This window comes from Mustela putorius, unplaced genomic scaffold (assembly GCF_011764305.1).
Source record: "Mustela putorius furo isolate JIRA1106 unplaced genomic scaffold, ASM1176430v1.1 tig00000788_pilon_pilon_pilon, whole genome shotgun sequence".
Lineage (NCBI taxonomy): Eukaryota > Metazoa > Chordata > Mammalia > Carnivora > Mustelidae > Mustela > Mustela putorius.
This window is the reverse complement of record NW_025421481.1, coordinates 6813754-6828121: the sequence shown is the minus strand read 5'-3', so window position 1 is coordinate 6828121 and position 14368 is coordinate 6813754. Positions and strand designations below refer to the sequence as shown.

At 42.0% G+C, this 14368-nt stretch overlaps 1 protein-coding gene across 1 annotated transcript in view; it reads right to left on the bottom strand.

Annotated features, from left to right (window-relative positions):
* The window catches only part of ANKS1B (ankyrin repeat and sterile alpha motif domain containing 1B), a 1114451-nt gene that overhangs the window by 67071 nt on the left and 1033012 nt on the right, over positions 1-14368 (bottom strand). Inside the window, 1 exon segment of the mRNA XM_045084805.1 lies at positions 13412-13591. Within this exon segment, the coding sequence (XP_044940740.1) occupies positions 13412-13591 (180 nt within the window).

Below are 14368 nucleotides of genomic sequence, written 5' to 3'. Positions count from 1 at the left end.
TCTTCCCATCATCTTCCCATCCCTGGAGCATCAGTTCTTGATCCTTTGTCTTCTCTGGCGACACTAGGTGGTGTTACCCAGTCCTGACTCTCACATTCGCATCTCCAGTCTAGACCTCTCCCCTGAGCTCCACACTCGGATACCCAGCTGTCCTCCTGATGCTGCTCTACTTTGATCATTAACAGGCATCTTAACCATAAAGCAAATGCCCAAACCAAGCTCCTGTTTACCTCGCCTTCCCCATAAGCCTTGTCTCAGCAAACAGCAACCCCCGTCTTCCAGTTGGAGCCATATCCTTTTGCTCATATTTCTCATCCAGCCTAGCACCAAATCCTGTGGAATCTACTTCTAAAGTCTTTTCACCCTCCTATCTCTGCCTGGTCCAAGCCACTACCTTTTCTCACTTGGATTATTCCATTAGCTTGCAAACTGGTCTTGTTGCTTTCATCCTCATCCCCTTAGTGCTTTTTCTCAATACAACAGCCAACATGATCTGTTTGAAATGAAAGCTGCATCATGGCACTCTGCTCCACTGAACTCACAGGAAGATCCACAGTCCTAATGAGGATGGCCTTTGAGCATCTCCATCTACCAGCACCCAGCCCTGGCCTCATCTCTCTGTCCACCTCTCCTACTCTTCTTCGTGTTTACTTGGTCCTGGACAGCAGTGCACATTCCCACTTCAAGCCTCTGCATTTGTCTCCCCTTCTGCCTGAAATGCTCTTCCTCCAGCTACTGTGGGACTAGCTCCCCCATTTCTTGCAGGATCTACTCCAATGTCACCTTCTCAGAGAAGCCTTCCCTGAGCATCCAGCATATTATGTCCAAATTCAGTCTATATTTTCCACACTGTAAAAGGATTATTCTTTCAAGCAGAAATTGAACATTCAAAAAAAGTTTAGAGTATAGGAATCCATCTACCTGGCACCATGACATCATTCCAAGATAGTTACTACAACTTCTGAGCACAAGGCATGGGTCACAAAGTGACTATGGAATGCACATTGTTATGGACACAATCCCTTTTCCACCATCAGGACCAGCAGTAAACTGGGATTCAGAGGCTATTGAGACTCATGGTGGGTCTTGGAAGGGAGCAAGCTGACAAGAGCTCCATCGACTCACCAACACCAATTAGATTCTGAAAACCTTCCAGGAGTCTGCCAACACTTTGTAGGCTAGTTTAATAAAGAAATGTGTATGAATAGAGCCCTCCGGTCAGATTCTACCAGAGATGAAATTTTCTGCCTTGTTCTAGCCCTGGAAAAAATTGTCTTTTTCTCTGTTTCTCCCTTATATTTGTCATAATTCTTTCACACTTCGGGGTGTTTGAAAATTGACCAGAAAGAATCCGACAAGAAATAGGAAAGGTTCAGGGTGAGAGCTAAAGGTATAATGAAGTCCATGCCTTCTCTTGGATGACAGCACTTCTAAAATAAAACAAAAACAAACTTGAAGAGTGAACAAAACAGCTTCAAAGGCAAAAGAAGAAAGGGCACCCTAACAAAAGAAGGCTCGGTCAGCAGCCAGAGGACTCAGCAGCTCCTTGAGCAGAGACTAAAATGAGATCTGTCAAAAAGAGGAGTCAAAGAGACTCGGGCAAGAACTAATGCACCCCACACCTCTGCATCTTTTCTTCCAGCAGCGACAGCCCCGCAGCCTATGGGGCTTCCACGGGCACTAACGGAAACACTGCCTGGAAATCAGAAACCCTTGGTTTCTCCTGAGTTGCCCAGGGGCCATGGGCCAGCCTTAGATCACTTCCATCTCCCTGACATGGATTCAGTAATGACCCTCTACTCCCCTCCTGTGAGCTCTACGATTCGAACACAGCCCTCAAACAACGTATGGGATTCTTCTTTTCAACTACACTCGAATGTCTCAAGTTCAGGGTTTTTCTAAGTTTTTATATGTTTGCCACTGACTCAAGAAAATGCTGTTTCCCATCATTTCTCTACCTCCCCGAAGAGCAGTCCTATCAAACCTTCATGATCGTGACCTTCCCCTGGAAGTGAAATGTCAGGCCATGCTCTCTGGGTTCTCTCTGGGTAACGCACTATGGCTGGCATCAGCATTCATCAATCTGGCAAAAGTGGGAACTAAATACCACTTTTGGTCCCATCCTAAGTCCATCGGCATGATACAGATTTGGATGATAAATTCCTGTTGCTTGCCCAAATTTACAGGTTTCTCTCTTTCCCTGCTTCCCGCCCTCCTTCCTCCCTACTGTTCTTGTTAACAGATTCTGGTGCTGACAGCACATGAAATAAGCCCTCAGCTACCAAAGTAGGAAAGAACATACAGGCTAGGTGATTTCTGTTATTCATTTGCAGAGATCATATATAACCTGCATTCCCTAATATGACAGTTGTAGCCCTAAATGACAATACACAATTATTTATGAGATCTCTTCAGAAAAACGAAAGCAGAGAGAAAAAAGAACACTGTGCAGTCGAGATCGTAATGTACAGCTCCCCAGGTTCTCTGCATGTTGCAGGGAACTGAAGTCAATCGGAATCATGCTATTTATTGCAAAATCGGCTGTTTTACTGGTTCTACCTCCAACTTTGGATGCCACCGTTACTGATGCATTTTTCAGAACTAAGAAGCAGAAATATTAATAACTCATTCAGAAAAGCAGTGATCAGCTTTTTTTTTTTTTTTTTTTTTTTTTATCATAACATGGATTGATGCGAAGGAACCGGCTTTTGCAGAGTAATACTGTTCTTTGCCTGTAACATCTTTTTTATACATTATGTTCCTTTCTGGCAAACTGAGGCTGTCGTTTTCTTTACTTAAGCCCATTATTTAGCTAGACATTCAACATTGTTTCTTGCCTCTGGTCAAAAGAGAGGTATTGGACAAGGCCATTCATTCACCGACGTTGAGACCCCACGACTTCTCCATATTATTCATGTGGAAAATATGGAAAAATGAGGTCTAGTTGAGTGATGATCTTACATGATGCTGACCTAAGAGGTCTCTGGTAGAAGACTGCAGTTTTTTCCTTGGTTCTGTCTGTTCAATACTGAAATCACCGCATTGGGGAAATTACTTGAAAGGCATGCTTGTTTGAAGTAAGCATTTTAAATTAGCACATGTCATAGTTGGGGAGGATCACTGATGCACTGAGTATTGGCTAAGCTTTAACAAGACATTGATAGCCTAGGATTATTGGGCAAACAACTGAATAAAACTTTATTCTGGAAAGGAATAATGTAAATGTAAAATCCTGCATTATGGTTAAACACAGACACAGAAACACACACAGACACACACACACACACACCCACACACACACACCCCAAGGCTGAGGGCTGAGGTTGGAGGCATGGCTCATAGCCATTGGTAAAAGCTGGGACATTTTCATGAAGAAAAGCTCAGTAGGAGTTAACAGATGTTACTGAGGTCAAGCATGAACATCAACAAAGCAGATGTGACAGATGTGACCAGAGATTCAGGATGCTGAGGGGTCCACATCCCACTTCTCAGAATGATATTGGCAAGGAGCCACGTATGATGAACAGATTAAGGGGAAGACATCAAATTCTCTTTAGTCTTACAGAACTGTTCTCAGCAAAAGGGAGCAGATTTATTCTTCAATTTTTCTAAGCTAAGTATGTAATAGTTATAGGAAGGCTTATTTCAATTCAACGTAAGGCAAAAGTTCTATCACAATTTTTCCAGAGAGATGGGACTGTTTCACAAAGTCAGGGTCACCTTCCCAGGGACAAGGGTAGGCAGAAACTTGTAGCTGTCCATTTGGGATGTATTAGGAACAGTCCTGCCTTATGTCACAGCCTGTTCCCATCCTAAGATTTTCTGCTTTTCTTTAGCAGATGCACAGAAGAATCTTCTAGTCATTAACACAAGTTACTGCAAATCTTTGTGATGCTGTATTCAAACTTCATTGGAAACCCCTATAGAAAAGGGGTCTCGCCATTTCATAATTGTTTACATGAAGCAATTGTTTGCTACTCCTGATTTGTAAAGAATAAGAAAACGGATGTCAAGAGCGAAGGATTTTCTTGACAAAGTTTTTTCATGCTACTTTGGAGGTTCAATTCTCTACTAATCTTGCATTTACCTAAAACGTTAGACAGTATTAATAGAATCTGTCACAGGACTCAAAACGTTGCACTAGAACTTATAGAATGTGTCGTGTCTAGAACTTACAGAATGCGTCGTGTCTGCTGAAACCCAGTTTGGAGAGAGACAGTGCAGGTGTTTATCAACACAGTGGTCAAAGCTCAGGTGGGAAGCTTGATTGCCTAGGTCTAAATCCTGCCTCTACTTCTTACAATCTGTGTGGCCTTGGGTAAGCAACATAAACTCTCCATGCTTTGGGAGTTGTATTAATTATACATTGTAAGTTGTATTATAAGTTGTATGAATCATTACTGCCTCTGGCAATAATGGTATTCAGTTAACTTACCAGATCTACTAAGCAGGGGCTGTTCCAGATAGTTCTTCTAAAAGATTTGAGACCATCCCAATTTGTGTCTCATCTGGGGATCCTAGAAAACTGTGGCTTTGTGGTGCCTATAACCTTGTGCAAAGAAATCTGGTCAACAAGCATTTACAGTGTTCGGTATAAGGAATTTTAAAATGATGAAGGAAGAGTCGGGCCTTGCTACTACATAGCCAACATACACTTCACTGTATGAGAAAAAAAAGTTTAAATATAAAAGATAATGATAGAATTCGATATATGCTAACTCATCAAGTATTTGAAAGTATTTAAATAAGGGTATCATCCATGAATCCTTTCCAAAGAGCTCCAATGTTAAGTGGGTTATGACACAGATAGAAACTTCTTAGAGTATTCAAATACCTATAGTATTTGAAGTACTAATAGTATTCCTAAGAACTATTGTGTCCATACCAGTGGAGAGATACCAGTTAGGGCTTAGGAGCTGGAAAGTAGAAGTAGTTTTGTAAAGCACAGTTAGGTATTATGAGCTTTACTCCACAGTATGTTTATTCCCAGTTGTTAGTTGAAAAAGCATACTGTAGAGGTTTTCTCAAAATAATGATACTTTTGATAAAACAGCCCAAACATATAGCTTTAGAATTTGTAAAATAACTTTGACAACTACTCCTTTACTTGTGCCTCACAAAAAATAATGTGAGGTGGGCATTCATTTCATTTTAGGAAAAGAAAAGATTCTGAATGGCTAAAAAGGCTTGCTCCAGTTTATAGATGTAAGAGATACCAGAGATGGGATTCTTAACCCTGATCTCATGGCTTCAGGTCTGGTATTTTAAAAAAAGCTTGTCAAATTATAAATATGAACCACTGAAATCAATACTCATGTGATATGACAGTTTTCTATCAGACATTCTCAGAATGTTCAAGCGGATCTGTCCACTTTTGCTATTTCTGCTGCATTCCCATTCCTGGTCTTGGCGCTCTGACGGTCCCTGGGAGGGGTCTCTTCCCACCCTTCAATCTGTGTGGTGCACCAGGAGGGAGCCAAAACCCCGTTCAGACACATGACCTGTGCCTGGCTAATCATGTCACGTGCGCGCGCGCACACACATACACACATACACACACACACACATGCACGCACTACATAATACAGACACAACCTCCTTTGTAATTTGCTCTGGACAGATAAGTGATCCAAAACAGACTGATCTGAACAAATGGGACTCGATCCTGGGCCTTTTTAGGGGGAGCTCTTGGAAAAAGAAGGCCTCTTTCTTATAGTTTCAAGTTAAGTAGAAATTGGATTTGAAATTCCCTCATCATAGAGAAAGCCTGTTTGGGAGAAGAGCCAACCCAGAGGGGAGCAGAGCTGAGACATGAAGAGCCAAAGAGCAAGACATCACAGGAGCACTGGGACCCAGACTCACCTGAACTTTGCAGTGAAATGACTCGAACACATGCCCTTTTTAATTTAAGACACCTTGAAGCGGATTTTTGTTACTTGCATGTATCTAGAAGAGTCCCTACTGGTATAGGACTTCAATCATCTACAAATGGGATTAACTGAGAGAGGACTGCATAATCAGCCCTATTTCCTCTAGACATGAACCCCCTCCCTTTTTTTAACATTTGAAAAAGAAAAGTAAGAGGGCGAAGGGGAATAAGAGAATTCTCCTACCCTTGAAAATTTATCAAGGTCAGGTTACAACAACCAAAACTCTGACCTGCAGACCCAAGAACTGGACTGGATATAACGAGAAACATTCCAAAGATTTAACAAGTGGAAAAATAGCCTAGTGGCCCTCTTTGTGAATAAGCTACTCACTGTCAGCAACCCTAAGGCACCACTAAATATCACAAGGTCAATTCCACCAAAATAGGGTTTTTATATAGAGTCAGATTTCTTATTTATTCAGTTGAAAATAGGATGTTTTATACTGATTTTTTTTTTTTAATCCATGGTCTGTTTTTAACGGGGAACATTCACTTTGGTTAAGGACCAGGACACTGAGAGAAGCTGGAGACATCAAAGCTTCTCCAGCAAAAATCAATGGAGATGTTTAGGTCTGACTGGCATATGTCAGAACAAACTCCTGGTCATCTAATTTGCCTCACTGATGGACTTGACAGAGAATGAAAGAATCCAGACTTGTAAGATGAGCATCAAAACCTAAAAAGGAATCCCTCTGAGTGATTCTCCTACTTCTTCCCATGATTTTTTTTTTTTTTTTTAAACCTGATGCACAGGATAGATAGTGACACTTCAAAGTTTCCCAAAAGACACTTAATCACACTGGAATTTCCCTCTGCAAAGTTGTCACAGGGAGAGAGCAGTGTATATTTTGAGAAGAGGCAATTAACCGTCCACATTAATAAACGAAGTGTACACACACCAGGTTTAAATTCCAACTATGAAAGCCACGTTTCCCACTTCTGCTTGGTGCAATGCCTTTGGGAATCGGTGGCTGGTGGTCCAGAGCTCTTGGCTAGAATCGGGGCACAGTTCTCATCAACATCCCAAGTTCTATCTGAAACTGGTACGTCAGCCTATCAGCCTGACAAGCTGTCAGATCGGAAGCTCCTGACGGAAGAGCTTACTGAGTTTATTCTGAACCTTCTTTTTTGGTTTTATATTATCTGTCTGCGCTTGAGTATTAGGAGTTGCTCTTAAAACCTTCATGGAAGAAACTTTTGAAGTCACGGACAGGCTGAGTCTTTCTGAGTAGAGGCTAGGCAATAACGGTCTAAACTAAAAACCAGCCATTAACTTATGAGCATTTTAAAAAAATCCGATGTTAACACAGTAACAAGAAACCTTGTAAGCTGGGGGCGAAAAATCGCTTCTGTAAAATGCTGTTCCTTGAGCACAGTTGTGCTATTTTATGGAGGCTGATTCTGTAAACTCCCATAATGCCAGAGCAGTGGGTAAAATTTCTACAAACAAGACTTTCTCTCCCAGGGGAAATAGGAAAGAACAAGTTCCCATCTTCCTTCTTGCCCAAAGATGGCTAAGCTTTTGCTTCGTGGCTTGGGATAGCCATGCCTCTCTAGCCAATTTGGTGGGCTGTATGATTCAAGCAAGCTGTAAATTTCACTTAAGGAAAAAGTAGTCCCTCTTTCTCACTTCATGTTTTACCAGACCACGTTAACATAGTAATAGCATGCCATTACTCTAAATTTGCTACATACTTTTTTTTTAAAGTTTTTATTTAAATTCCCACTAGTTAACATATTAGTTTCAGGTGTGCAATGTAGCAATTGGACGCGTCTATCCATCTCCTGATGCTCCTCGCAAGGGGAGGGGTGTGAGGGGATGGGTTAAACAGGTGATGGGGACTAAGGAGTTCTACATACTTTTGTAGCCTGAATTGGTAGAGACTTATTCCACCTATCCTCTGACTCTCCTGGCTTTGTGATCACTGCACAGACTGCCTTCTCCATCATGAGGGAGGCTTCTCAGCAGCCTTTAAATTTATGCAACTAAAATAATAAGGAGCAAAATTCCAATTCCATCGTCCATATGTATTCGAGGCACGGTTAATACTGGAACAAAAAGACGGTCTATACAGAATGCTACAACCATCTGAGTGAGCACTTACTTTTCTAATATCTTTGACATTCACCGGCCCCGTGATGAACCCCATGATTGAATTAGGGACTGACAGGTGATATATACCCTAAGTGAGAGTCATATCATCTCCGTACTAACACAGTGACTTACAGGTTAGAATATGCTTTCGCACGAATCATCTTATCTGATACACACAAATCCCAGAGGCAGGCTGTATCCACATTTTAAACAAAGCTGAAGTTCAGAGAAACCACATGACTTGGTACAGATCGCACAGCCAGAAAAAAACCAAATCCGAACTCTAATGGAAGAAGCTGCTAAGGAAACAGCTTCCAGTGGTTGCAGAAAACAAAGGACTTCTCTGGATGCACCCGAAGCTCCATACCTCTGGGCGAAACTTTCGCAAACATGGGGGAAGGGCAGAGTTCTACCAAGATGTGCACAGGGGTCTGCACTAAAAGGCTCAACAAACAATTGTTATAGTTGTGCATTAAAGGGTTTTATGGTGACACATAAAAAAGCTGATTCAGTAAGTTTCTACTAAACTACTAGTGATTTTATCCTTGTTCTGGTTGCTGTGCCTACACCGGTGTAATCTATTTTAGCATAGGAGAAATCTGTATTTGTTGAACTGTTATTAAAATGTTTTATATCGGGGTGCCTGGGTGGCTCAGTGGGTCAGGGCCTCTGCCTTCGGCTCAGGTCGCGATCCCAGGGTCCTGAGATCGAGCCCTGCATGGGGCTCTCTGCTCTGAAGGGAGCCTGCTTCCACCGATCTCTCTCTCTGCCTGCCTCTCTGTCTACTTGTGGTCTCTGTCTGTCAAATAAACAAATAAAAAAATCTTAAAAAAAAAATAAATAAAATCTTAAAAAATAAAATGTTTTATATCACATAAAAATATTTCTATCATTTAAGACACACCACAGGGTATTAGGAGCCATAGAGAAACCAGGCTATGGTCAGGTAGGTGGAGCGTGAGTCCGGGCTCTGCCATACACTAGCCAGGAGGCAAACCCCTTACCGCCCTGGGCTTGCTTGAGTCTGCACGATGCTCCATGGTGAGGATTAGGTAAGACAGAACACATGGACTTCCAGGGCAGGGCTTCTATCTGGTCCCATTTCCATTTCTCCTCTTTTAACAGTATCAAAAGAACAGATCTTTGTAGAACTCATATAATATGTAAAATGCTTTCAAATAAAGAAGTAACGAATCACTTGTACTTATTAAGTAATACTGCTTGGATCAAGAAACATTAGACTTCCGGCTGAATCAGCTTTCCACTGACTGAGGAGCAATGCACACAAAGCCTTCACAGTGCCTTACATAATCCCCAAGCAAGTTCTGATTTGATTTCTTTCTGCTTGTGTGACCCGGACCACGCAAGTCATGTGGTTTCCCAGCCTCCTTGTCTTCAAAATGCATATAATATCTATTTCTCGGGTTTGCGTGCATCAGATAAGGTAACTGTCCCCCAATACTGATATTCTTTTTAGATGAGAGCCTTCCAAACACAGGGACTTCTACGCTGTGGATTTTCCTCATTAATATCAAGCTAAAATTTGTGCAAAGAATTGCATTTCTCTTACTACTTAGGAGACCTTTTTATTTTGTGAAAACAGAAGCAGGTTTCATTTTTCCCTGAGTATTTTTTGGTAAATGAAGACCTTCTATAAATGGTGATAAGTTTCATATCTGGAAACTCTTTTTCCTTTCTCTGTAACTTTGGAGAATATGGTCCCTAAACTTGATTAGCTCCACTATTCTCCTTTATTATTCATTTTTAGGGTATTCTTTTAAAAAATATTTAATTTATTCATTTACGAGAAAAAAGAGAGAGAGCGCATGGCAGAGGGAGAAGCAGGTTCCCCGCTGAGCAAGGAGCCCAATGCAGAACTCGACCCCTGGACCCTGGGATCATAACCTCAGCCAAAGGCAGACACTTAACTGACTGAGCCACCTGGGGCCCTAAGAGTATTCTGACTTCTAAATAACACTCAAGAAAATTTCTAAAGATTGTGAGTCGGCCCTAAACACTGGAAACAGTTGTCTCCCTTCTGATCTATTTTCCGTATTTTCGCTCGCTTTTTCATCTCTACAGAACTCAGACTGAGCAGCTTGTCTGCCGTGTGCAACACGCACATGAGTAGTTGTGTGGGATAGATCGTTTGTACTAAAAGGAGATAACAGATGTGAAAGCACTTGAAAATTTAAAAGCTCTGCGTTGTTATTATACAAATGTGAGTGTGACATTCATTTATTAGAGCTATGGCAATGTGGGAGCACCGTGGAGCTTCTGAGGTAATGAGTCCAATTTAGAACTGTAGGCTGGAAAACAATGTTTTCAGCATGATGGAAACCCATTGTTTAGGTGTGATTATATCATTACATTCGGTAGGTTAAAAAACGTTCTTAGTACTGAACTTAACTCTGTCTCTCACATATTTCTTTAACATGATTTGATGCCAGAATATTGCTTCTATCTGAATAAAAGCAAACAATAGTCACAATAGTTAAAATCTTTTGTATTCCAAGATGGTTTTTCATATTGGTTCGAGTTGAACACAAGTAATTAAACATCATCCTAGTGTTACCTTTGAAAATCATTTGCCAATGAAATTAAATAGTGGAGGGGACATTGAATTCACCTCAATTTAACTTTAAGCATTGGCTTTTCCAAGTGAAGGAAAGCGCTTCCACACATTTATTGAGCAGACCTTAAGAAGGCAACATTCTTCTAAAATACTGCCACCACCAAGAACTTAAGGTTTCTGGCCTATGACTAGAATTCAGGTTGCTCTGGTGGGGCCTCTGCTATTTGGAGTAAAGGGGTTTCTTGGAACGTGGAACTGGCCTGGTGATTTTCTATTAATTGCATTTTCCTTTCCTTTGAGTAAGAAAGCCTGAAGATGAACTTCTACTGTCCGTGGGAAAAAGACAGGCAAGGCAAGCTTTACCCATGCTTCGAAAGCCCCTTGGGCGAAAGTCTCCAGGGAGGAACCGCAGGGACCAACCTCCTGGTTGGAAGGCGGTGTAACTAGCTCCTCGCTTACTGAAATTTTAATTTCTAATTCAAATCATTAGGAAGACTCAACGTTATTGGCTAAGGACAACCTTGGGGAAGAATGTGGTCTAGTGTGGATATGACAGGTTGTTAAAAAAACAAAGGGATTTAAAAAATCATTATAGCAGATGATCAGAAAAGGAAGGATAAGAAAAAGCATTCGTTGAGTGGCTGAGTGGTAGAAAGGTACTTAAATAAAACCGTTCAACAACAAAATCACTGAGTATTTCGTATTTTGACAGGTTAAAGTTTTGAAACTAATTTTTTAAAGGAACACACTTATTTCTCCACGATTTCTGGCATTTCTAGACTAGGAAACATGCTCAAGAGAAACAAATAAAAAACTGCAATTAACCCAACCGAAAGAGTTGTGATCTCCGAGTCCTTTTTTCTTATGGATCAGGTTCCTGCAGTGCCATCTCCTATTTTCTCTGCAGCCAAAGTGCTGTATTTAGTGGGAGGATTTCAGGAAGGTCTAATATGCTCCCGGCTGCTGATTGTGTTCTACGTCTACACCAGTCATTCCATCACTGCAGACAGTACATGAGAGGAAAAGACATAGACCCTCCATGGCTCACTGCGTCCATCCACCCACTTATCTCAGCCTCTTTCTGTTTCTGGACCTCTCTCACCTGGCCAGATACAAGTTCATTCAACTTTCTCGAGAGTGAGACCACTCCTCAAAGGGATGCCTGCTGGCTGGAGTGACAAGAAAAACATCTGGGCTATTCCATACCGGCTCTAGCTTATGAACCTCCCGAAGAAGAGAAAGTTAGGGAACAATCGTGCGAGATTACCCGAATGTTCACACGCAGGCAGATGGGGAATTAAGTTCCTCTTTGAAAAAACTGTACTATGTGCAGAAATTTCACAGACCATATGAGGATCTCGGATAGGTGATTCTGTTTTTGAGGCTGGCAGAGTCAACAGCAGCTAATGGTCTTTAATGAAGGATCCTCCTTCACCCAGGGAAGGGAAAGGTTCAGAAAAGACCCAGTTTGTACTAATACATAAAGACCACATGGCTCAAAGTTAAATCAAACCATGTCTCTGAAATGCTGTCATTAGAGAAATTTAACCAGATATGTGACCCACAAATACTAACAAGCAGCAGAAAATATCTGAACAACTTGGGGAAAAAGCTTTCAGATTCTTTAAAAGAACATCAGTGAAAACAGAAATAAGGATTAAAAGCTAATACTTAACAAGAGATAAAGGGAAAATTATTCATTTCTTGTATCTCGTGCATTTTCATCCTCCTTCAATAAAAGATTGTCCATAATCCTAACACTGCCATTCCCTGCACAGAGAACCCAGAGAACAATTCAATATTGAGAGAGCCGAAAGGAGTTGCAATATACCAGACCCTCTCTCTCCAGGGTATTTGCAGGCAGAATAGCCATGGTTTCCAGAACATTCTCTCCACATTTTTCTTTCATGAGTGGCAGCACAGAATGTTTACCAAAGGCTTTTCAAAACAGAATCTCACCAAACAGTTGAGAAAAATATTTAACAAGCAAAGCAAAGCAATTACAGTCGAATTTTCACCTCAAGATTCTCATCTTAGGTGTGGGAGGCAGAGAGAAGCCTCTTAACACACCGGTCTGAACCTAGGAGGAGGATGAAAAGAGCTGATTCTGCCAGTTGTTGTCAACAAATCCAAATCTTGAATTCTCAGAGAAACTCTAGAGCTAGCTGCCTCTCTGAAAGCATGTTAAGAACAGCTCTGGGGTCTGGATATGGCCGACTCAAGTTTCTGAGCAGTAATCTGAGGGCAGGCTAGACACGGACATCTCTACCAAAACCCTGGAAAGGTCCAATCAGGAAAGGTTTCTTTTTTCGGTTCTTTGTGTCAGGCAGCATCATCACCTTCAACTCCTCAAGGTGACAATATAAGACGGTGCTTTTTTGTACAAGCATGTTAACTTGGAAGGAAATTAACAACATCATGAAGAGCCAATGCTTCCCTCCAACTTCTGCTCTGTCATCTAACCGATTTATTTACATTTTATAACCCAGACTTTTATTATTCATTTTCATGATGATTCGATTCTTACATGGTGTGACCCTCTCTGGCCCAAAGACTTTCTGGGTGCAACAAGATCGGACAGTTTCTCCCATAAGAATGGAGAGCAAGGGTCTGTGTGTACATTCCATTCCCAGGAAGGTCTGTGTCGGTCTGGTTCAAGCAAGTAAGGAATGAAAGCCATAGCATAAAATGGTAAAATTCCGGCTGGGTGGACAACAGGCATCCGCTCACCGTAAGCCAGTGTTCAATATTAGAATGCATTACTTGATATGGGGGGAAGGCAAAAACATCACAGAGGCTTATAACACCTTACCTGGGCCATCTGCCTCTCCAGTTTTGATCGGGGAATATCATCAAAGTAGTTTTCATTTCTTCTCCTCCTCGCATCGCCCTGCATGATAATGTGAGGAACGTCTAGGGAGCCACCAGTGGTGTAAGTGCTTTGGCTAAGTGATGGAGACAACTGAGGAGGAGTGTGATTACCACTGGGATCCTGAATGGAAATACATCATGAAATAAATACCATGTTCTTGTGGCTCACCTTTGCTTTCACAATTGTGAAACACTGACAAGACAAATTGCGGGGGTGGGGAGTCATTTCTGAATCAATTGCCGAAACATGGATGACGTTCCGCCATTTTTTTAATGGCGTGATCTAGGCAATATTTCCCCCCCTAAGTATTTTAGGTCAAAAGTTTAAAGGACACTCAATCAGGCTCTGTTTTCTTGCACCCAGTGCTACGGAGGAGTTCAGGAGAGAAGGCACACATACGTTGGGCACCCCTGACGATATCGTGTGTGCTATGTTTTCATGCGGACAGAGTGTCCTCACTGTGGTAGACACATGAACAGAGAGCCCCGATGGGACCTAACGGGTCTTGATTCTCCATCAGAGGGTGGTGTGGCAATGGGGCAGGGTAGAGGACACAGCATGGAGACACAGCATGTCACACGCAGACTGCAGAGCAATGCATATAATGACAGAGGATGCGTGTCAACGGCCAAGATGACTCAAGCTGAGGGAAACCAGGCAGAAGGAAGACAAGGGGCGGCAGAAGGCTGGGCTCAAGTGTCTGCAAGTCAGAGGAGGGTTGGATGGTGCTGGGTCTCCAGGCCACTCCTCCCCCAGATGTTCTGGGCCTCCTGTGACAGATTCAGATCCTGCACTTTTTCTGGGGAAATCTCTGTCTTTAGTCTGTTTGTTGTTCTCCTAAATTTCTTCCAGGGAGCCAGAGGGAGAGGTTCAGGAGGGGAAGGAAAGAGAGCAGAA